This window comes from Merops nubicus, unplaced genomic scaffold (assembly GCF_000691845.1).
Source record: "Merops nubicus isolate BGI_N331 unplaced genomic scaffold, ASM69184v1 scaffold1400, whole genome shotgun sequence".
Taxonomy (NCBI): domain Eukaryota; kingdom Metazoa; phylum Chordata; class Aves; order Coraciiformes; family Meropidae; genus Merops; species Merops nubicus.
This window is the reverse complement of record NW_008584617.1, coordinates 420-25,063: the sequence shown is the minus strand read 5'-3', so window position 1 is coordinate 25,063 and position 24,644 is coordinate 420. Positions and strand designations below refer to the sequence as shown.

Sequence of the window (24,644 nt, the reverse complement as noted above, 5' to 3'; positions counted from 1 at the left end):
CCAGTATCTTACCAAGCAGCACCAGTTCTCATGCTCAGGATGAGCTTTGTACACACCTAGCACCAGGTAAAACACAACAGATTTTTGTAACAAGCACTTTCACACAGAGGTACTCAACTGCTTTGCACACAATTTGGTCTAGTTAGGGACTTCTTTTAAATAAAACAAAATAACCTACATAGTGACAAGTCTTGTCCATAACCACAAAGACAGCAAACAGAAACCAGCTCCACAGTATTGTAACAGGATGTAAAACAAACTTCACAAATCAGCAGAAAAAAAAGGAATTAAGTCAGTATTTTTTTTCAGACAACTGTTTTTTTGATGCTTTATTTTCAGAACTGCTGTGAAAAAACCTACCCATTTTTCTTTTTTTTTTTTTCCCCCCCAAAGTGAAGTCACAAATCTCAGTTACTGCTCTGAGGTTTTGTGGCCAACATACAACTCACAGACTTCTTCCCCAGGAAAAGGAGCGTGAGGTTCTGCGTGGTTTAGGCTGCTCACAAGGGGTGGGGGACAAGAAAAAATTCTAGCTTCACAAAAGGTGTCTCTTGAGAACATTACTGAGTGGTAAGAAGATGAGCCAAGTTTTGCCAGAACCGTCGCTAGAAGCAAGGCTGTAAGTTTAACCTGGCACGACGCACAAGGCCGGTTCATTGCTAGTGCCTCGTTTCTCACAAACAGAAGCCCTTGTAGCTTGTGCTGGTGGCAGTAACGATTCTCCACGACTCTCCTCTTCCTGGGCCGAGTAGGGAGGAGGGAATTCCAGCAGAGGAGCCGTGCCACCAGAGTCCCGCTCCGCAGAAGCCGCCGCAGGGAGCCTGCTGCTGCGGGGCAGCCGGGAGAGCTGGCAGAGGAAACAACCCAGAACCCTTGCATGCTTGGTGCTGATTAGCAAGATAAACAAAATTAAATGGATGATACTTGGAGATAAACAACTTGTCCCCCATTTCCACATGCAGGCAGAGATATTCTAGGTTACCACTAGACATCACAGCTTGCAGAATTTATCAAAGGAGTAACAACTATCAACATAATTACACTTGCAATAAAATAAAATAAAAAAAAAAAAAACACCAAGGATTTCTCCTCTTTCTGGTTTGTAATTCAGCTAGGAATCAAAAAAGTTCATGCACTTATACAAGAGCAATAAAAAAAATTAAATATTTATTTTGAATAACAAGCTTAAGTTCAAGCTGCAATGTTGGCAATGTAGATTTTTAACACAGATCACAAAGCGTGCAGAAAAATGTATTTGAGCAAAGAACAAAATAATACTAAGAATTATACTAAACAGCTGCTGATTTTAAAGAAACAAAAAAAGGCCTGTAATCACTATACAAAATATAAAATGTATTAAACACTACCATCCACAGAACAGAGGTTTATTTTAGTTTGATTATATTTAAAAATTATTTGTGTAGTTATTTATATAGTGAATTGTAAATGAATATTATACAGTAACCTCCTTTTGGTCTGCCAAACCTTCGTTGCACTATAGCACATCCGATCACATTGCAAAAAAAGAATTATTTTTCCTATCAATAAAGAAAACAATCATTGATAATACAGTAAATATTGTCAGGTCTACAATAATGAAATTAAAAATGACTCCTTCGACTCTGAAGCGCTTTCCATGCAAAGTCTGCACTTGCTCAGTTTAAACAGAGTGCACTAGCAAGCCATGTCCAGGGTCGTAGATGCTCTTGATAAGACTAAACCTTAATAGGGAAAAAAAAAAAAAAAAAAAAAAAAAAAGGAAAAACCCCCAAAAATCAAAGATTGAACATAATCATGCAACCATTGTACTACTGGGTATACCCATGGTGTTGCTTATCAATTTATTGCCTTTCTGGAATATCACTCAAGGCATCAAAATTAGATATGATAAATATACATATAATGAAAGGACACAAACTGCTATTTGACACTACTACTGGTAATGTCTGTGCTACGTGAAAGCACCTTTAAAAAGAGCCTATGCGGCAAGAGATAAGTGTCTAAAGATTCAAAATGAATCAACAGTATTGGATAACAATATAATTCTCAACTCAGAAGCTGCCTCAAGATTAGGTGCATCTTCAGTTAATGTAACAGGAAAAAAAGGCAATGGATTTTATTTCATTAATTGTATCCACTCATAAACTGACCTAAGGCCACCAGATGTGCAGACACAACAAGTTTTCTTTTCTTTTTACAGTTCTTTAAATCGTAGGATGATAAAGGAATAGATCTATTTAAAAACAAAGGGCTATTTCTCTACATTAAGAGGTGGCCCCGGGCGTGGGGTTCACGTTCTGGGTGGCCACCTGTGGTGCGACCTCAATGATCCGCGGCTTGTCTATAATCCTGGCCGTGCGGTTGCCCTTCTCTACGATGCCGATGATCCACGCTTGGTGACCCTCCCCGTACTTTGGAGACTTGATCTCGGCACAGAAACGCGCTGCCTGCTCCCGTGGTAAGCAGATGAGGAGGCCTCCTGCAAGGAAGGAAAAGCAGGGCGTGAAAACCTCTGATGGCAAAAGCATTTCAGCCTTCGGCTGCCAAATCCCTACTCAGACGAGCGCTCGGCGGCTTCAGGGGCTTCTGTCGGGCTCGGAGGGAGACACGGCGCAGGGCTGAGCTCTGGCTTCACAGGAAGAGGTTTGTGCCCACGTTCAGTGTTCAGTGGGTATGTAAACGAAGCCAAACACGCACAAAAGATGTTGGCAGAAGGGCATCACAGGGACGCCAACAAATGACATAGTGAAACAACAGCAGCATTGTAGACTTCCAGCAGAGGACTGCAAAGTGCCTCTACACGGAAATGTTTTGGATAAAGGTCATATTCAGACACCTATAACCACATATTGGTAGCAGCTGGTTCTCCAAGTAGCCCTGTTGCCTGCCATGAAGTCAAAGTAGAGACTATTACCAGGGAGTGCAAGAGGCAGAAAACTGACCATAGGCTTGATCCAGTGCTCACTGGGACAGTCCTCTCGGCCCCTTTGAGAATTTTCTGACCTTTTTTTAGCCTTTCCTGTAAGAGTTCCTGTAAAAATGTTTCCAGAGAAGACTCCACAACCTCTCTGGGCAGCCTGTTCCAGGACCCTGTCACCCACAGAACTTCCTGTGCTCCAGTTTGTGCCCTCTGCCCCTTGTCTTGTCACTGGGCACCACTGAAAGGAGTCTGGTCCCATCCTAGTGACACCTGCCCTTTAGATCTCAATAAGCATCGAGAAGATCCCCTCTCAGTCTCCTCTTCTCAGCCTTTCCTTGTCAGACAGATGCTCCAGTCCCCTCATCATCTTCATAGCCTCCACTGGACACTCTCCAGTAGTTCCGTCTCTCTAGAACTGAGGAGCCCAGAACTGGACCCAATACTTCAGATATGGCTTCACCAGGGCAGAGTAGAGGAGGAGGAGAACCTCCTTTGACCTGCTAGTCACACTATTCTTAATGCACTCCAGGAGACCATTTGGCTTCTTGGCTACAAGGTCACATAGCTGCCTCATGGTTAACTTGCTCACCAGGACTCCCAGGTCCTTCTCCGTGGAGCTGCTTTCCAGCAGGTCAACCCCTAACCTGTACTGGTGCATGGGGTCATTCCTTCCCAGGTGCAGGACTCTGCACTTGCCCTGGTTGAACTTTATGAGGTTCTCCTCCACTTAACCATCCAGCCTCCCCAGGTCTTGCAGCGTGGTGGCACAGCCTTCAGTGAGTCAGCCACTCCTCCCAGTTTGGTATCATCAGCAAATGTGCTGAGGGTCCACTCTGTCCCTTCATCCAGGTCACTGACAAGTATATTGATCAAGACTGGACCTAGTCCTGACCCCTGGGGAACTCCATGAGTTAGAGGCCTCCATCTAGACTCTGTGCCACCAATCTCAGCCTTCTGAGCTCTGCCATTCAGCCAAGTTCTCAATCCACTTCACTGTCCACTCATCTAACCCACACTTCCTGAGCCTACCTGTGAGGACGTTATGGGAGACAGGGTCACAAGCCTTGCTGAAGTCCAGGTAAGAACACTTCCACTCAAAGAATCCCAAAGCACTGAAAGAGGTGGCTTGGCAGGTGAATTACTAGCACGAGTCTCACTGTCAGCTCTGGCGCAGGTTTCCAGGAGGCTCTGACCAAATCACTGCATGTTTGGGTGCTACCCTTCATTACCAGTCAGCTTTTCTACATCCCTCCTCTTTTTCACATTTACACCTCGTGGCAAATGTGTGAAGCAGAGCAACACAGAGCAGGCAGGTCACCTGCAGGTGTTTCATGAAACCTCCCATCTCTGCACGCCACGTGCGGCTGGGGCAGCTCACCCTGTACACTCTGCTGGTGTCAGCACATCATCTCCCACTGGAAAATGTCTGGAGCACACAGGCAAGAGAGCATGTTCACACAAACAGGAGTCTGGGCACATGCTGAGGCCTGCTTACTATTTGAGAGTTATTTGAACCAAAGTCTTCTAGTCTGGACAAAGGGCACCAGCCATCAGCCCAAGTCCTGCCACCAGCTCTGAGCCAACCCTGAGGGCAAAGGGCCAGCTAAGGAGCTGGCTGCCCTGGGCTCAGTGCCACCTCCTCTTCTGCTGCCCTGGGCCAGCTTCTTAGCACCTTGGGCACCTTTTATGTTGGCTTTCCCAAGCAAACAGTCCTCTCGGTGGTGTCTAAAGACACTTTTAATTCAAGGCTGTGAGAAAGAAGCAGCTACTGCAGATGAGGAATTATTTATAAGGATACATGGAGGCGTGAAAGTTATTTTTTAGGTTCTACATGAAGCAAATGAGTGTGCCATCCAGGAAAACGCCTACCTCTCACACAGACCAGAACATAACATCCAGGTACTGCCATGAGAAATAAATCCCTGGAAGCTTGAAAGACAGGGCTTAACTACTCCAGCAGTTCAAACTGAAGAGAAACATCCATCATGGTGCAAGTGAGTCAGGGACAAGGTTTAGAAGTGGCAGTGCATAGAACAAGCCAGCTAGCCAAAAGGGAGGAGGGGAATTACAGTGAAAAAGGAAGTAAGCAGGAGCACAGGAATAATCTCTACTCAGTTACCTTCCCCCCACACACTCTCCTGCTGATTTTGTATCACTTATATGCATAACCTGTCAACATTTGTTGGCAAGATCAGAAAAGTCTAAAAAATCCCAGTTTCCAATACAAATAAAAAAATACTTCCTGCCTGTTGTCTGCAACCCACAGTTTATCAATAACCTTTAATCAAGGCTATAGGCTACTCTGCAGGGATTGTAATTGTTCCTCTGGTAGATTGACCAGTTTCTGTACTCCTTTGGATAAGTCCATTACGTTTTCCATTATATTCTCTTCCATTTTATGTTGCTGGCCTTCCCAGCTGCTCTGGTTTTTGTCCTATGGACAACTATAAGAAGCCTTCACCTGTGCAAGGTCACAGTTACCAGGAGTTTAAGTTAACATGCCTGTGGAAACTGAAGCAGCAGTGCCACTCTGCCCTGAAGCAAGCAGCATTTCATGGTGTAACATGTTTTTGAGCTCTGTCAGCCACTGCTGAAGACAAAGCAAATGGGGTGCAGACAGAATGAACGCTTCTCTGGGCCTCTGAAAGGTCACAGATACTTGCTGTCTGTCCTGGTTTATCTTTCTAAAAATCTAAGGGTTTTTTTTTTTTTGATAGGAGGTTTTGAACATTGGTTTTAAGTTTTCTAGTGCAAGCAAGGAACTGGACAGAAAACTTGAAATTCAGACTAGACAAAGCTTTGCAATTAAGAGCAGGGATACAAACAGCTCACCAATGGAAATTGAGCATCCTGGCTCCTGCTAATGGCTTTCTCCCACAATGACTAACAAAGGGATGAGATCATTAGGCACTAACATAACCCTTCTTTTCTACCCATCTGCCTATTTCCACAGTCTGCACAAACACCGTGTTGTTGAGATATCTCTACCACATTGATAAAGTTGGCCAACAGCAGTCAACAGTTTATTAGAAGATGACTGGCAAAAATACACGCATGTACAGATACCCCATGTAGAGTAACTTGGTGAATTATTTCTGCAGCCAGCCAGCCTAATAAACACAATTAAGTTTTTTGAACCTAACTGCCTAATTGCAACTTTAACCTCACCAGAGAGTTACCTAAAAGAGTGCAAAATCATGTAAACCTGCAATTTTAAGAAAACACGCCATAAGCAAAGTGCCTGGAGGATGGAACAGATGACATAATACATCTTTCCAACACTGATTTTGTCAACAGGTGCCCAGCAAACGCACACTGGGAAAAAAACAAGTCTTAAAATCCATTCAAATCGTTTTCCAGTAAATTTCTGATTGCCTGCTCATTCTGCTGAGCAATATCTGCTCACAAATAAAGAAGCTACAGATGGGGCATTTCTGGAAGTTTAAGACAGAGGAAGAGTGTTGCTGTGTTACAGTATGCCCTGAGCAGCCCCCAAGGACCCCTCTGAAGTGGGTACACAAGCACAGCAAGGCAGACATTTGCCTTCACACCAACCGACCCCGGGATATGAGCTGTGCCAACAGCCTGGGGCTGAAGGCTGTGGTGTCAGGCCTGAAGCTGGTGGGACTGCAGGCACGGAGCCTTCAGACCAGAGCTGCTGTGTCCACAAGGCTGAGCCTACAGACTTCCCTCCTACAAGGCAGGTGCTGCCCTGTAACAAACCCCTACAGCTGCCTCTAACGCGTGGAACACAACGCTGGGGTGACGTCAAACAGGCACGTCTGGAGGCACCCAGAGTTCACAGACAACCACAACAGTCTTGCTGGTTTGCCCATCATCTTCTGTCGATGGTGAGACGCAAACCATTCAGTGTTTCAAACACACCTCTTGCTCTCAGTCCCAAAAGAGACTCTGAAGTTGACTTTTCTCCACTTCCAAGCACTCTCACACTGTACAGCCCCACCGCTTTACACTCTGCAGTGGGGGGATGGAGCTGGAGATCCCCAGGGTGCAGGAGGGGCAGCTCAACCATCCCCATCCCAACTGCTGGAAGAGCTTCTTCCAGTTCCACACTATTTTTCGGACTCTTTTCAACTGATAACAAACACTACTAACACTCTGGTTATGTGAAATCCTGGAGAGTAAGAACCTGTCTGGTGCCACCAACCCTACTGACACAGCTTGCCAAACTGCCACCAGATATTGCTGGTCTCTGCTGACTGAGGCTGGATTTGAACTCCTGAAAGGGTTCACGGCCCATATCCTATTACACCAGCTGAGCCACGCAGTTGCTGTAGGACAGAAGGGGCTGTTTAAACACAGGTGGCTAAGGAACAATCCAGCAGATCATGGTAAGTTGTGTATTCACCAGGGGGAAAGTTTATGGCTCTTACTGTGATGCTTCTTTCCAGATCTTACAACTGTTTTGCTTCAAGGGGCCCCCACTGTTGTGAACTGCAGAGGACTTGGATAATACTTTTGGAGAGCAGGAAGAGGGTAGAGAAATGAGATTAAAAAAAAGATTTGTTGCTGCATCATCTCCATTTCCCAGAGGAAAGCTGGATTCAAGAAGAATAACAACATGGAACAGGACAGAAGATTCAAGAGGAAAATGAAGTATAGAGACTTCCAGCAGAAGGTGGTGATCATGCTGCTCTGTGGAACAGCCTATGCTTAGTAATAGGACAACTTTCAAACATCAGAAGTTCTTATCACTTGACTGTTTAAATGCTTATCTGAAATGAGCTGGGTGTCCACAGCCTGATTCTCAGGACACAACTGTTGTATTCATTGTTGCTTCAAGTGGTAGCTTTATTAAAGAGAACTCAAGTAATGAGCTGGACAGAGACTAAAGGATTTTTTTTTCCCCTGCTAGTCACAGTCCCTTAATTCAGATTTCAGATATGTAAGGGAGGATGTCTGTATTCCTGGATGTCTGTATGCTGTGGACAGTCTCAGTCACTGAGCCCATTCAGTACTCAACTTCACACATATTCATAATGAGAAACAGGACACCACTCACTTGACTTGCAAACCTACTGCAAGTGGCTCTACCTGTCAGAAAACTGTCAACTGTGCTGGCATTCGCAATACTCATACCTAAGAGTAAAATGGGTTTCAAAATAATTCAGAATCATCACTAACTTCTGACTGCAAAACGTTCTAGATACAGCAAGGGTTTCACAAGAAGTAGAAGGCATTCAGAACAGGATGGGGGTTTGGAAGCTAGGCTGAAGAAGTTAATGGTGAACGGTTGTGTAGCTAACACTCACTACTGTGGCTACATGCCAAACCAAATGTGATTCTGAACGCAAAGCACATGATTTGGGCATTTGAAACGTTATTGAATTCTGATGAGGAAGGTCAGGGAAGGAAGAAGGTGGCACAACTGTCACCTACCTGAAGTCTCCGGACAAGTCCCGTGCATGAGGCCAAACATATTGCCACAAGCCTTACTGACAGCTGCCATCTTAGCAAGAACAGGGAGGTTGTGAATTACAAAGGACACCTCATTTCGCTGCTGCTTGGCAAGGTTTTGTGCATGCCCCAGGATTCCAAACCCCGTGATGTCTGTAGCTGCGTGTGCATTGAAAGTGTGCATGAGTCCAGCAGCTACAAGAGAGGGAGGGGAAAAAAATTATCAGGAAAAACAATGCTTCAACAATATTGTGCACAGTCTGAATGATGCTACAAACCCTTAATGTGAGTCAGGCTGGGTTCCAGTTTACTTAAAAAAAATAATAAATAAAAAAATAATGCTTGAAGGGAACTGGAATTCACCAATAGTGCATGTAACCCCTAGAAAATTCAACTTGTATTTAAACTATTAAATCATGCTGAAAATCCAGCACCAAAGTTGTATCTGTGAACGTGCTCTATTAGACATGTGCTACTGATTTATATTAGCAGTCTAAGAAACGTAGGTTTGCTCCAGATTCAAACTTCCCAAAGTTGATGGTCAGAGAGCTTCTGATCTCAGCCTTGCTTCATTAATGGCAAGGACCAGGCTCATCCCGGGTCAGTTCTCACATCCCTTCCCCTGACACTTCCTAAAAGGATAGCAGCAGAACTTAAGAGCTTAAGAACAAAGCCTGCAGGTTGTGGGGGAAGGGCCACAGACCCCCACCTACATTCATGAAATTCTTGGGTATTTGCAACTACAGAGCCCGGGGTTGGAGGAGGGCACCTCTGCATGCAGGACAATAGCTCCAGTTAAAAATATTTAAGTGTTGTTGTTAAAGGTGTCTGAGAAGAGTGAGTGGAATAAAACAAAACCAAGAAAGCTTTGCCTTTCTTTGGTGCTTCCCAATACATGAGTAGGACTGAACTGTTTTCCGTAAGACCATCCTGGTCATTTATTTTTTCTGGAAGACTTTGTGAAAGCATGAAAATCCAGTAGGATGGCATAACAAATACCAAATGAAAGCAGAATAAATGGGAGAAGAGATATTTAAGCTAACCCTGTTCCTTCAAATGAGAAATAAGAAAACACTTAATTCAATTCTCTGCTCTTCCAAAGATACTTTGGACAAAAAAAAGGAAATCCTGAATTAAAACTTCTAGGGTAAAACCAAAAACTTCCCTCCCACAAATAACAGGGAAAAAAAAAAAAAAAACCCCAAACAAACAAAAAAAACCCACAGAAAATAAAATGTGCTACATATTCTGCACTTTAGGAAGCACATGACAAAATTAAAACCCAAAAATTTAAACTGAGTCATAATTGTCTCCAGCAGCATCTGTATTTTTGCTTCATAATTAAAAGAAGGCATTAGATTTTAATTTGCTTGCTTCACAAACAGCATGAAGACAGGGTAGAAGGAAGGGATAAAGCAGTTGTGTCACATTTCACCATGGCAGTGAAAAGAAATTAAGCATGAAAATGGAAAACCCCCAAACCTCCCCAACATACACGTCTGCTTACCTGTTCTGTTCAGTCGTGCCATATTCATCATTGCTTCCTGGTATGCTAGCTCTACATCTTCTTGTGTTACCACTAGTTTGATTTTATTCCACTTTTCTGGCTAATGGATGAAATAAAGATGATTCTTTTAGATTTTCACCTGTATATTTTCAAGTACACCCTCACCACTTTACAAAAATCCTTCACCCAAAAGATACTTTTTTTTTTTTTAAACTCAGTTAGAGGAGCAAAAGATTGAACTGTCAGAGGTGTGTGCCTGACTCTGCTGCACCCCACTGAAGGTCTTTTAAAGATCTACTGGACACTAAGCTCCTCAAACCTTACTTTCAGGAGCAGAGTAGAGAGGAAAAACCTACCCTAGGGCAAAGAACTCCTTCAAGTCAACTCTCTGGCTTGAACTCTGAAGCCATACGAAAAAGAACTTTGTTGCTGGGTGCTGTTATTTGTAATCTCTGGCTTCTTGGGTTTTTTTAAGAGAAAATTCTTGATTTCATACTGGACACTGATCAAGAAAGACCACTGATATCCACAAGTCCAGGTCTGAGGGATGTATGCTAAGGCAGGATGTCATCACTCTAGTGAGTCAGAACTAAGAAAATTTCATAAGCTTCCTTTGTAGTTTAATACCAGCATCTCCTTTCACCCATCCTCCAGTGTCTGGACTCCCACCTCCATTGCATGCTAAGCCATGCTTTTCATCCCCAGAGGGGCTCCCAGCAATTTTGGAAATAGTACCTTTATAAAGGGCAATTGTTTCATTCAAAGCTGAAGTAATTCCAGATCCAGAATGAAACAAAGCAACTTTTGTAGCTTTTAAAAGCAACACTACAAACTAGTTCAATTTTTTTTTTTCCCCCCAATGGAAATAAATTACAGAGAACTGAGAGTAAACACAAACAGGATTTTTGAAGCCACAATGCCTACACTGCCACTGCACTGAATAAACACATGGAACAAGCTTCTTACTAAACCAAAGGTGCAACACCTAAGAATTGGTGTATGATGCTGTGCTGGGGAAGGGTCTTGTCAAAGAGGCTCTTACCCTTAACAAGTGCGTGCTGACTTCAAGGGGTGTAAGAGAGAAACCAAAAATGGCAGGAGGGAGAAAGACTGGTCAGCCAAAACAACCATTTGTTAAAGAGCAAGAAAACATAGCAGTGCGGTCAGAGCTTCTGAAATTAGGTTAAACTGGGTCTGATCAATTAAGTAAGAGAGAGCGCAAGTAAAAAATATAAATGAGGCTATTAGAGAGGGGACAGAATAGTGATTAATCTTACTGTGTGCATGACTGAAAGCCCTGAGCAGACATCCTGCCTTGGTTATCAAAACCACTGCTCTGGGGCTGATCATGTGATGGAAATCAGTCAGATGATGGGAACGGAAATCACAAATGAAGTGGAAGCGGAACTCGAGGCAGAGGGTAGGAGAGCCACAAACACAGGTAGGACACAAATTACATGTAAATTCCTCTCTGGTGTAGCAATCTGATACTAGGGCTAGTAGACAGGGGAAAAAAAAACAGACAGAAAAGCTCACAAAAAAACCCAAACAACTTTTATAAGCAACCTTAGATTTCTAAACAGGAAGGGTCTGTAGACAACAACAAGGGCTAGAAAACCCCTTCTGAAGGGGCACATCACAGCAACCCCTCTGAGGCCTTTCAGCCAAAAGAGAAGGCAAAGGGATGTCTGTCCCAGGTGTGGACCAGCCTATCTGCCCACGTCATCAGCCTGGCAGCCACAGCCAAAGGTCCACAGCCTGGACCCTGGGGACTCTTTCAGGCTCTTCCTGTGCACCCTGCGGCAGCTGCTGCCAGCAACACAGCTGGGGCTCGGCTGCAACAGCACTGGCAGCAACCAAGCAAGGAGGGCACAAATTCTGCCTCCATTTGGATCTTCCTTTCACTTGTCACCAGGAAATCGTTCACTACTGCTGTGTTTGGATACCTCAGCTTTTAGGCTGGGTGTTTTGGTTTTAATTTTTTTTTTTAAATTTGTTTTGCAGCTACATATCTCCACACTCCAGTTCCCCCTTCTTGCCTATGCATAAATTTGCTGTACTATGTACCTTCTCCCACATGCTTTTTCAATACAAAGTCAAATTTCCTACAGAAATTTGATTTATGGGTGGATTTGTGACGGGTAATTCTAGTTTCACTTTCCATACTCTTTCACAAACACAAAGCTGAAGAAAAGGCAGCACAGCTACTCGGAAATTTTCCTACCACAAAGATATATGCTGTTTACATGTAAAAGGAGGATTGATTTCCTTGCTGTCCTCATTTTTCAGACCAGAAAGTGCTCCTGGTTGACAGTCAAGGAAATTAGAAGTACTTGAAATATGTGGAAATTCAGAAGATCCTTAATTTGCAAGTCTGTTTGTCAGTACAGTAATAGATATGTTAAGAAGTAAGATTATGGCCAGAAAACATACTATAAAATTGGTGTCTTGTTCTTTCACTTCATTTTCATATCAAGATTATCTGAGGCCCTGATCCTGATTTCTGATTGGAAAACGCAGGGTTCTGCAGAGGTCAAAATTGCTAGGCCAGACCCTATGAAGAAGGAGAAAAAAATATTTTTTCTTGTTGCTCACACTTCAGACTCCAACGAAGGTTTATGCTGGTTCTCTCCCACTTTTGCAAACACAGTCTTTGTAATTGGGATTCATCTGACAATGTAGTGGCCAACAGCCATGACAAAGTAGATTCTAGCTCACTCCTCTGCCAGTCTATTGGCTCAGTAGTCCCAAAAGTAGAAAAGATGCATCTTTTTAAAGTGTGAACTGAGCAGTTATAATTCTGAAGACACGTACTGGGAGCCAGACAACATAACCAGATGCCAATTTTGCAGTCACTTTTCAGTTCAGTAGTTACATTTTTGCCTGAAGTAACAGATGGAAGTATGTCTACATACATAGTGCTGCTAGAAATACTCTTATTGAATGCACGGGGCGATACATGTGAATTGTAGATGTATTTCCATGTACACAAGCAGAAAGCCCATGAACACAGGCAGCAATCTTGGCCTAATTGCCATCAACAAGCTTTTGCCAATAACTTTAGCAGGTGGAGTAGGGCATAATTTTACTCAGGGTGCTCAATCTGTTGTTCTGTTAGCAAACAATTTTGTTTATTACAGCAATGCCTGAGAACTATCTAAGAAATAGATGCAATTAAGACGGGCTCACTAAGCTCAAGATAGCAAATTGTCTCAATTCCAAGTGCTGCACGTTAGCAGGTAAGGCTGACACACCAAGGAGGAAGGAGGAGAGAGGTGCCAGGTCATTCCCAGCTGAGCCTTTGGTGTACATATTACACCCTGAACCTGATGATCTTAAAGGTCTCTTCCAACCTAGAGGATTCTATGATTCTGTGATTTTGAGGGAATGAGGAGGGGTCACCTTTACCTCACATGCCTCTTCCCCATTTCTTTTTTTTGCAGTATACTTACAATATCTAGCCACTGGTGGACAGCTACAGCCACTTGTGTTCCCAAGGGTTTAGTTAATACAAGCACATCTCCTGGTACTGCATTGTCTGGCCTGGAAACAAAGAATTCATATATTAATTACATAGTGAGATTCACACACATTATTAGGAATAAGTGCTGATAATTACATTTTCACAGACCCATGTATCTTGTTGCACAGTTAAAAAAAATGAGTAATTGCAGAATTACCCTTTGGGATTCATTGTCATGGGATATTATTGAGCAAAATGCTGCAAACTTAGTCAAACGTGCTAATCCTTCTTTCTTAGAACAATGTTTGCAGTCAGACACACAACATTACATATTTTCTTTAAATTTAATGGAGACGTAAGATGGGACAGGGAAAAAAGCTGACCTCTGTCACTTCAGGGCATAAGATAACCATCACTAGGATCACAAACAAATTTATTTCTACAGTGCAACATACCCCATTAGGACATTCAAAATCAGCTACTGTTAACTGGACAGAATGCCAGAAAGACAGCAATTCTGTTGTTCTCTACAGCCATGAATAAGATAAATGGGAGATGGTTTAAAAATGTATGTATAAATATGAAAGAAATTTACATCCCAAAACAGTCTTCAATACCTTTAAAACTCAGAAGCTTTGCTCTCCTGTCAAAAGGAGAGCAGGATCAAAAGATACTGGGGTGTGGGGAGAAGTAAAAGGACATCCTGTTTAGAAAAGCAAATATGTACAAAAGAGATGTGGCATCTGTTGAGGACTAAGGACCAATGCAAGCAGAAGCTACTGCTTTATTCACCAGGAGACAGATCACAACATGCTATTTAAGGGATTTTTACTGTATCCCTTTAGACCAGTGCCTTTGATTGTTTAACGATTTAACTTACATTATAAATTCATTAGGCTGACAGACTGTCGTGGCCACTCCTCCTAAAACAATCCAGGGATTTAACACTGTTTGGCCACCAGTAACAGATGTTCCTGCCTCTTCTGCTGCATCTTTGAAACCCTGGATAATTAGAGGCATCACTTTGTCTCTTTCCTAGAGATCAAAACAGAAGTCAGAGTTCCATACACAGCAGTGCTAGTCATTTCCAGACCAGTCCAGGGCTTTTATTCACTCACACCAAATGCCCTCATGGCAAATAGTTCATGACAGAAAGCCAGCCTTAGGAAGAGGTCAGCCTCCTGGAAATGGCATGTGTTCCCACTGAGCTATCCTTTCACAGCTCTTTGTAAAAGAGGTGAAGAGACAATTCTTATTAAGAAACACATTCTTCAAAAAGTCACAAGTTCTGGACACTCATAACAACTCCCCTGCTATGGTCAGCAGGTACAGCCACAGCAGTGCATGCAATAAGGCAGTCAAATCAAGCTACATCTGGCATCTGCTAACGGGCAAAGTTTCAACTTACTTCCTTCTAAGAATAAACATCCCTTTTATGGCAGAGCAAACCAAACATACATACATGCTGGTCACTTCCACCAAAAAAAAAAAAAAAAAAACCCAAAAACCCAAACCTATAAAAAAAAGCAACACAAATCCAACCAAGCAAAAAAAGCAGCAAAGCAATCCATTTCAGTTTCTTCCACTTCACGGAGCTCTTGCAAAGCTGGCACAGCAAACCAAAGTATCCATCCAGACTGACAAGGGAACTGGAAATCAAATGCTGCCCTGGAGCAATGTTGACCCAAATGGACAGAACCAGAGGCACCATTTTGGTGGAGGTGAAGGTATCAGCAGCAGGTGATCACAATGCCACAGAAACCTGAACCTTTAGCAGGTGACCTCAGAACATTTATCAGGCAAGACCCATACTATGAACTTAAGACTGTGGAAATGAAACTACATCTTTAAAAAGCTTGAAACTTTAAATACACTAACTTTAAATACATTCTAAGCATGCTTAGCTGGTTGGGTCTTCCTTCAAAAGCAAGTACCAACAATCTTACCCTATCTGTCATTTTATTGCTGATTCCAAGGAGCATCAACATGTTGTCGCACTCTGTGACCCCCATGGCATAAAGGTCACTTAGGACATTGGCACATGCTATCCGTCCCTGAAAGAGAAAGAAAGGAAAGGAAAAAAAATCTGCAGGGCTGTTTGGGAACATTCAAACACCTGCCTTGAACAAAACTTTAATGCCAAGTGTGCATTCTGAGACAGCTTATTCCAGGGCCTTAAGGAGCCCAGCCAAAGCTGCGGTAGGACCCACCCTGTGCAGTGAAGCAGCTTCATCTGCCCGACGTCAGTCAGGTGGTGCCTGCAGGGCACGGTGTATGCCAGGGCCCCAGGAGCTCAGGGTTCCCAGAAGCTGGGCTGGTCACCAGGTAGGAGCACACAGAGCTCCTGGGAAGAGGTGTCCGTCCCCCAACACTTCTATCTGGGAGAGTTGTGCCCGCTCTGTCACTTGTTCAGATGACAAGATAAGGCTGAATTTTGTGACAGTGCCTACCTTTTAATTGACTTTTGTATGTGTGAACATCTCCACTAACAAAAATTTGCCCACTGGGGTCATGGGAGCTTAGCTGTTCTACTTTTGCTACATTAACAGACCCAAGTGAGGTTTTGTTGGGATTTGGATCCAGCAGAGATGAGACATTGAGTTTCCTGATGATGATGCGGAATTCTGACAGAGGATGTGCTCTAATGGATTGCAATATAAGTTTAAAATACAGGACAAATTCTGGTGTGTTACTCTGGAAGACTCTACACATCTTATTAAAATTGTTTTAAGTTTACAGAGGCAGACCAGTAACTAGCACCTGATTTTATGACTTCATCTCTGTGCTTTTCATAAAGTTCAAAGGGAACGCCACCACAACAAAAACAACGACATGCTTATTTGATACAACTCAGGCTACAGAAAGATCCTTCAGCTGGAAGACAAATTTTGATTAAAAAAGAAGGAATCTAAACACTTCCACTATCTCTAAAACCTTATAGTCTAATCACATAACCATTTTCAGACAGTTACCTCACTTGTTGATGACATGAAATAACACCTCCGAATCATAATTAAATATAATCCATTTTTTCATAAATTCAAGAACTTCCAGTTACATCAGGGGAATCCCTTAGATTTGGAACTGGAATACATTTTAATAATTTCAATCTTTAACTGTTAAAAGAAGAGTGAGTTGCGTGCTGCATGGTTTGATGGATGTTGGCAGTTAAGCTTCTAGGTGTTTAAGAATACTAAAGCCTGGCGTTTTCTTTTTCTGGAAGGGGACTACAAAGCCATTCTCCACTATCTTCAGTATTTACCAAGCAAACTGTTGGTTTACGCCCTCTTAGGAATGACAGGTAAGTTTTTAAAACCACATGGACAAGAGCTCTCTGTTCTGGCAGTCAAGAGGCCAGTGTAACACCACTTCTGCAAACTGGCAAAACCACCACGGAAACAAACTCAAGGAGTGTACATCTCAAGTCTGAAGTAGCAGAGGGAACAGTCATGGTTCACAAACACCACCAAACACAACAAGATTCACAGAGGTCAGCCAGGCTGGGTCCTGCATGCTACCTGAACACTTGCTTAGTCCTCATGAACACAAGTAGCCACGTGCAACACTAATAACTATTTATAAGGGCAAAGGATGGAGTATCAGACACCCATCCCCAGTCTTGAGTGACGGTTCTTTCTAAAAGAGCACCAAAAGGAGGAAAGAATTCCACTCTCAAACCAGCCTGTTTCCTGCTCTTGTACTCAAAAGGACATCTCCAAAGTGACATGACATAGGCCAGTACCAGTGGCATGGTACTTACCAGGAAACCTACTTTCAATTGCCTGTAACTTTCCCAGTATCAAACCATTTAAGCTGGAAGTTCTATGCTGCATACAGATTTTACAGACTTTGTGTGAAGTCTCCCAAGAATGTACATGGATTGTTTTCAAGAATAAAGCCAAAGAGAAGGGGAAAAGGGAAAAGAAGGAAGAGGTTTATTGCACATAAATGCAAAACTTTGTTTTAAAACAGTCAGTGACAGAGAGAAAGCTGTCTTCTGAAGCAGAATTCTGAAGTCCAGCTGAGGCCACATACAGTTTTGCCTTCCTCAGCCATTTTCTAATCCCTTCTGTCACAGCACCCACACTGGAGTCCTTTTGCACTTTTGGCTTTCCCTCCCTGCGTCCCCTCCCCGCAGCTAGGAAGAGAGATCAGGTCAGGAGCTGCAGGCAGACACTACACACAGAGACAGGGAGAGGCTCTAGAACAGGGAACAACCTAGGATTGACTAGGTGAGGAGACAGAGCAGGAGAGCAAGAAGCAGAGCATGGACTGCATGTGAGTGATAACCAGAACAGAGTGGCACCAACAGGCATGGGTCTGGGGACACCTGGACTAAAGCCATGGACAGAAGTAGTTGGAGAAGTGAGGCTGCAGCAGTCTCTCTTGAACGGAGGAGTCCAGAGCACACTCCTTTATACAGCCTGGACACAAACTCCAAATTCCTGAGTCTTGCCATTCCTTTGCTCTTAACAACTGTCCATAAACCCTGTGGTAAATGCTATTGGACTGTCCTCCACCTGATGTGGGTCCACACAAGAAAATGGCAGACTATGCTGCCTCCACATACACTAGTCCCCAAAAGAGAAAGGGTCAAGTAGAGGATCCAACAGCTCCAGCCCTGCTGGACCACCACTATAGGGATCCAAGGAGGCCTGTGACAGATTCCCTGTTCTCAGGTTTTAAGGAGAAATACACATCTCTTAATCACTTAGGAAGTGGCAAGCCACCACAATAAAATGAGTGTGGGCAAGGATGAAAAGTGAAGGACTTGAGTTAGGAAACACCAAAGTTAGAGCTTGGGGTGAACGTGGAGCACAGTGCAGACTGTAACTACAATGCAACCGCTAAAGTTGGACTAAGGCCAAATCTACATTCCACTCCTACCACACTGGCTTAAACTTCATCTGGGCACAGGCTCATCTACCTACTTCTGTGGCATCCCACAGCCTTTGTACCTCCAAACAAACCAACTGTCCCCCTTCAGCACAGCCTGCTCACACTGCCCCTCACAGGTTTTGTTACAAGGTGAGAGAGGAGAGTTTCTCAGCTGATGAAGTTGAACACAGCTCACCAGCAACATGTTTTTTCTTTTTCCTCCTCTGGTCCCTGATGAGTTCCCACATGATATTAAAGAAAGGCACTTGAGTCAAGTTTCTCAGGAGAGCTCAACAAGTCTGTACTCTAGAGGCCAGCCTGAGATCTTGGCTGCTCAGTCTGCAGAAAGAGAGCTCTTCTGGAACAGAAATCAAAGGAGCTAGGTTTGCATATGTGCACAAGACCTGGTCGAGCACACTAAAAAAACATATTGGGTCAGTCCCAATCTCAAACTGTCTGTCCAAAACCTACCCAACAGGTCTCACAGAACAAACACCGAGCCAACAACAGCAAATAAAGCACGCAATCACATCAACAGCAGCAAAAACATGCCTTAAAGGAAAGGACTAACCTTCAAATCACAGGAAACATGAATTCTAGCATTTCATAACTTTCTTAACTTTCATTTAATGAACACCTCCTGTAGAATTCCTTACAGCTTTATTAAATCCTTTTTTAAAGTACATTTGTTTCCCCACGATCAGGTCGATACTGATCACTGCCACACGTAACACCTCAGAGGACTCTCTACTGAAACAGACTAACTGAAATAGTGACACAGAAGGGACAACGTGCACGCAGCTTCCAACAAATCATCTCAACTTCTCTATCTGCAAGCAGAGGTAGCACGACAGGAAAAGTGGCATTCACAAAGCACTCTGAAGCTGCCAGGTGCTACTGCCAAGTACTGTCAGTTTGGCATTTCCAGTTCTAACATGTTACCTGGTTGTTTCAGAATCTCAACAAAAGCCAGTTACAATGTGGTTCTGCTCCTAAGCAGAGCTTATTGTCTGCTTCTTCACAGACATCTCTTCCCCACCCCCATTTTGGGCTTTTCAGGACACGTCTCACAGATAGAGGGACATCTGAATTATACGTGGCAGTTCTCCCAACTGTCCCATACAGAAACCAGCACTTGTAGCCTTCTTGGCCACCAAGGAGAAGACTACAGGATAAACCAATGCCTTTTCCTCTTCACAGGTATGTAGGAAGGACTGTTTGATTCCCTGCATTCCATCAGCACTGCACACCTCGGAACACCAAGCGACTGGTAAGCGAGAAGCACGAATCAGAACAGCAGCACAGCTAGCATGGAAGTTCAGCTGACTTACCATCATGTAAGGGTCATCCACAATAGGATAAATATAATCCGTCGTCTGGACCAACGACAAACCTCCATGTCTTAATGGAATAACACAAGTGTCCATCCCAATTCCTGCAAAGACAAATCCCCCAATTAGGTGAATGAATAACTTTGCCCTTAATTATCTGTTGCTCTTAGCAAAGGACTTATAAAAATCCATGGCTGTGAAATACAACTCACAATCCTCCCTGAACAGACAGTGCAAATTCCTCCCGTAGAGAAAACACATGGCAAAAGTAAGAGGAAAACTGAGCAAAGAATGAAAACTCCTGACTGGGGCAGAAGTGTAAATGGCTGAAAGCAAGAACTAAAATATGCTTAATTTTTTTTTTTTTTTAACATAATAATAGCACTTTACTGTTATTATACATGTTCTTAATGAACACCTGTGCTTGGTCTGTAGATGTGTACATTTCAAGTTAAGAGGAACTATGTAAATTGATAGTCAATAGTGACAGTTTCCAAAGGACACAGCCTCTCACAAAAGCCATTTCCTCACTGCAGGAGGAACACAAAGAACACCACAAGTTACAGCCTCCGCCCGTGGTGAAAGATGCTTCACTCAACTGGAGTTCTGCAGCTGCATTAACCTCGCTAAAGGCAGCAAGAGGACCTGCCAGGCAGGGAAACTCCTCTGAGAAAACCACCCGCTCACACGCAGCCTCTTCCCTCAGGGTGGCTACTTCAAACAGAACGAGTGACACTGAAACCCCCGGCGCCTGCCGCCACCCAAGAGCCCACAGAGGAGCAGTGGGGACAGATCCCACCTGGCCAGCTGAGCCATGCTCCCCCTCCACAGCCCTGAGCCTTGTGGCTGTGGCAGGCAGCTCACCGCCTTCCTGGGCTGAACCACTCTGCACACCCCGCAGGGAAAGTCTTCAAACAGGCATTTTCAGGGAGCAGATGCCACACGGTCACTTTTCCCCATGTACTGATGAAACGTGCTACCTGGCAAGAGCTACAATCCACTATTGGGCAGTGCCCTGTACAGGGCTGGGGCGAGCTGCTGTCATCTGAGGTCCTACTGAGGACACAGCAGGAGGTCTGGCAGGCAGCAGGTACAGACGTTGCTCATCCTCTGCAGAAGCTACCCAGCCACTACACGAGGGTCAGTGTCTGCAGGGAAGCACGCATAAGCAGTTACAGAGGAGAGGCTTATGTATAGGAGCTGTTTTGCCCTCGGTTCACCTACTTGGCCCATAACACTGCCAGGCTCTTTCACTTGTGTGGCTTCCCCCAATTTCAGCAGAAGTGCTGCTTGACAGACAGGCCAAGGGGCTGTGATGGTCCCTCTGAGGCTACATTTCTGTCTCACCAAAAAAGGCCAAAATAAGTGAATCTGTTCAGGGAGGATACTGATAACAGGGATTTCTAGTCCATAAAAGCTCTGAGAATTAACATCACACTTGCAGTTTCTTGCTCACTGATATACTTACAGCCATATTTCAGACTGCTCTGGGTAACACCACTTCCAGAATTAAAAGGAGTGAGCTTGGCTCTGCTTTAGGCAATTGCCCTGTTGACTGCATCTCAAAAGCACGGTGCATAGGCACAGGCTGTAAAGTTACCTGCCTGTCTATACATTTTAAACACAAGGCATCAGACTCAAGTTACACCAAACTCATCCAAAGACACATTTGTTAAAGGGATGCTCACCAGAAAAGCATATTTTTAATAGACCTGAACACTCCACTTCCTATGACTAACAGATTTGCTGTTAACATAATATCACACTGACATATTGGTGGCATTAGTCTACTTTGTCACCTTTTCATATAGTTGGAGAAGAAAAATCTATTAGCAGTCCCATTACTGTTTAGAGTCTGCAAGTTTATAAGAGGGGGAAAAAAACCAGCTCAACAGACAGGTACTTAAATCTAAACCAAACTATTATTGATTTTAGAGATTCGCTAAATCAAAATGATGTTGTGAACAACTTCTGTAATTTAGAAAAAAAAACAACATATAAATAGCAATTTGGGGATAAAAGAAGCTGGAAGTGTCCTTCATTAGGGAGTATTAAATTATAGTGCCACCCCAGCTCCACACACAATTGCTGCTTAGATATTTCATACAAAGATCACCATTGTTTAAGCAAGAACAGGGGCTCCTTACTAATCTGTCACTAAATTCAATTTCTACCAGAATAATGGGTTGCAACCCGTTAGCCTGTTAATAGACAATTAGCAATATTAAAGTAATTTTAAATAAGGTTATTGTACGCTAAATTGATAATTAAATAATTTCAGAATAAATGCTGCATTGATAATCCTAAATTGAGGAAAAAAATTCATTCTGCACTGCAAAGCAGAGATTGGATACACAGGGCTGAGTAAACAAAGAGAATTAAAAGTGTAATTAAACACATTATCTACATTGATTTATCTATGTCAATATTAGGTACAGTAGCTGGTATCAAAATACCTACATTTGCCCTGTTCCCCATGTAGGTGGCTCGTGCAGGTTGTTTTCCCTTATTGCTTGCATCATTGTGCAAATATCAAAGAAAGTGAAGCTGGCAAGAACACAGAGGTCTTGGAAAGACAGCCTTTCCCAGGCAGCTTCCCCAGGCGAGCAAAAAAGTTACAGTGGGGAACAAGGAAAGGACCGAAAGGAAAAATGACAGCTGTGAACCAACCCACTCCCAGCCTCAGCTAAGTGAGCAAGTTCTCTCTTGCTCTTGTTCTCTGACCCAGGAACAGAGGAGAGGAAAAGGAGAGGGGAACTGCACCTGAGTCATCTAATTGCACAAAACTCCTTGCATTCATTTCTATTAATGCATTGCCTTTGGCAATTTAAGCAAAGTCCAGAAGTTAATTGAGATGACTTCAGTTTGCAAAGCATCTACTGGGGAGAGGGAGGAGGAGCCCAATGCCTGAGCCCGTGCCCATCACAGTGGCCAATCCTGACTGTTTGCTCCTTTGCAGTTGAGCACACTGCAGGATGCTAAATAATTAAAATAATATTCTTACATCCCAGGTGCCAAAAAAATGACAAAGCGAGATTCGTCCTTCAGATTTCTGGATGCTGTGCGCACATTATACAATGCACAATTTTCAGAGCGATTAAACCAACCACAAATGAGATCACGTCACTAAGGAGACCAAAGAGAAGGACCACGGGTACATAGAGGAGCCACTACTTACCCAACCTGGGCATGACTGCACCCAGGAACTGTTCATCTTCCTGAAAATGGTTTTCTTGCAGAGATTCAAGCAGCTTCTGTAGGACATCCTGAGGCACTTTGCAGCCCGTGCCTTTCAGTTCCGTGAACCGGGTCAGGCGGAAGCTCTTGTCCAGTTCGAAGCTCTCGGGGTTGAAGGACTCCCGCACAGACATGGTGCTCCCCACAGCAACGCCCTCAGCTCCTCTGCTGATCAGGCTGGTTCAAAACAAAAAAAATAGATTAAAACTTTGGAACCTTAGCAATTCCTGGGACCTGCGAGACAACAGGTTTTCCACAGGCAGCAAGTTAAAAAGAGGAAGCACTGGAAGCCGTCCTTTGCTTGTTAAGCTGGTGGCACATCTCACACAGAAGTGATTGCTCTGAGAATACAAAGGAATGACCCCCCCTTCCAACGTGTAAAACTAGAATTATACCAGGCAAATCAGAGAGTTAATTTCTTTTTCAGGTATGCTGCAAAAAACTTTTTTCATTAAAAAAAAGAAGACCCTAACAAACGTACCAACCTCATTTAACACAGGGGCAATGAAAGAAAGAATTGCCAGAGGATGGAGGGGACTGATTTCCAAAAGGTAACCTGGGCCCCGACCCTGCAACTTGCTCAGTGGAGATGTCTGTTGGTACTCTGCTCAGTGCAGGGTTATAATTGAAGCCATTAACACATTCTCAAAAATAAGATGTTTTTCAAATAATGGCTCTGCTTCAGTTCTGATGTAAGAAGCTGAAGCGCTGTAATACACCTGTTCTCCTTGGGGGGAAAGGCAATCCCCTGCTCTGTTAGTACAGGTAACAGAAGAACAAAGAGCCTGTATTTAAGCAAGCTGGTTTGCCCACAAACATGCCAGTTCACCTTTTAGTAAGGTCGCAGACATAAAAACGTTGAAAAGTTTCTTGCCTCTCGAGCCCTTTTTTAGTCAACGAACAATACTGAGAACAGAGAGAATTGTCCATTAAAATGGTAACGTAAAAAGACACTGATGCAACTCATTTAATAAAATTCTTAACAATGCACGTCTAATTTTAGAACGTTTTTCCATTCTGACTCACACACACACCACGCTCCAAAACTAATAAGAGGCCTAACTGAGACACTGACTCCTAAACGGGGACGGCTGTGATAAAATGCAATTCATCTTTCTCGCACAAGTTTTCAGGAATTACTAAAAACGACCTGTCTGTGGTAGTTCCTTAGAAAGCAAAGACTGCTGAAGAACGAGAAGAACTGAGTGCAGCAGGGATGATGACAAAACCTGCTACTGATGGTCACGCTGTTACCAGGTTAAGCTGCAAAGCAATAATATGAAGGCAAGCGTCTGGTATTTGCTAAGTTTGACAGCACAAAAGGTAAAAGAGAAGTAAATCTTCAGACTGCACAACCAATTTCCCCTATACAGCACTTAATAAGTATGTCCACTCCATAAACTTTTACATCTACTAATTTATTGTGTGTATTTTGTAGGAATTGAAGTTTTAAGCTCCCTGAGAAGTTCTGATGTGGAGCCCAGCTCCCCTTCCCAGCACTTTCCCTCCTTCTCTGGGAGGCGTGGCACTTATTTAAAACAAATCTTCCAAAGCCCAGGCTCGGGCAGTAATCCAAACTCTAGTTACAAGAACGTGTCTTGGATGAGCAATGAATTCGGTTCGTAGCTGTTGTCTTCCAATGCAAGACACTGAACCCCTTGCAACCAAAACAAAAAAAGAAAAAATATACAAAAAAAGATAGTGTCTGGAAAACAACCTGTCAACAGAAACAGGAGACAAAAGCTTTTCACGGAAGGGGACTCCCCCCCCCTTCGTTCTTTTTAACACTTCATTTTAATTAACTCCAGAATTTTACAAAAAGCAGCGTGCCCCACAAGGGAAACATTTCCCCCGCATCTAACTAGTAATTGCCATATACTTAGCACCCCC

At 43.5% G+C, this 24,644-nt stretch overlaps 1 protein-coding gene across 2 annotated transcripts; it reads right to left on the bottom strand.

Annotated features, from left to right (window-relative positions):
• Positions 1-1,495: 1,495 nt before the first annotated feature.
• SEPHS1 (selenophosphate synthetase 1) lies at positions 1,496-22,902 on the bottom strand. 2 transcript variants are annotated; one of them, XM_008944639.1, is made up of 8 exons: positions 22,696-22,902; positions 19,518-19,621; positions 15,255-15,362; positions 14,189-14,343; positions 13,298-13,388; positions 9,846-9,945; positions 8,321-8,533; positions 1,496-2,479 (listed from the first exon to the last, which is right to left on the bottom strand). In XM_008944639.1, exons 1-8 carry the CDS (start codon positions 22,886-22,888, stop codon positions 2,265-2,267), a joined length of 1,179 nt encoding a protein of 392 aa, XP_008942887.1. In that variant the 5' UTR covers positions 22,889-22,902; the 3' UTR covers positions 1,496-2,264. The 2 variants fall into 2 exon arrangements, with proteins under 2 accessions (XP_008942887.1, XP_008942894.1); XM_008944646.1 differs by lacking the exon at positions 8,321-8,533.
• Between the last annotated feature and the right edge of the window lie 1,742 nt (positions 22,903-24,644).

Excerpts from the sequence above, each read along its gene's own strand:
- SEPHS1 (XM_008944639.1), bottom strand. The coding sequence starts at position 22,888 with ATGTCTGTGCGGGAGTCCTTCAACCCCGAGAGCTTCGAACTGGACAAG. Across the intron at positions 15,363-19,517 it reads TGGATGACCCTTACATGATG|GGACGGATAGCATGTGCCAA; the intron begins GTAAGTCAGCTG and ends TTTCTCTTTCAG. Across the intron at positions 14,344-15,254 it reads GCAATAAAATGACAGATAGG|GAAAGAGACAAAGTGATGCC; the intron begins GTAAGATTGTTG and ends TTTGATCTCTAG.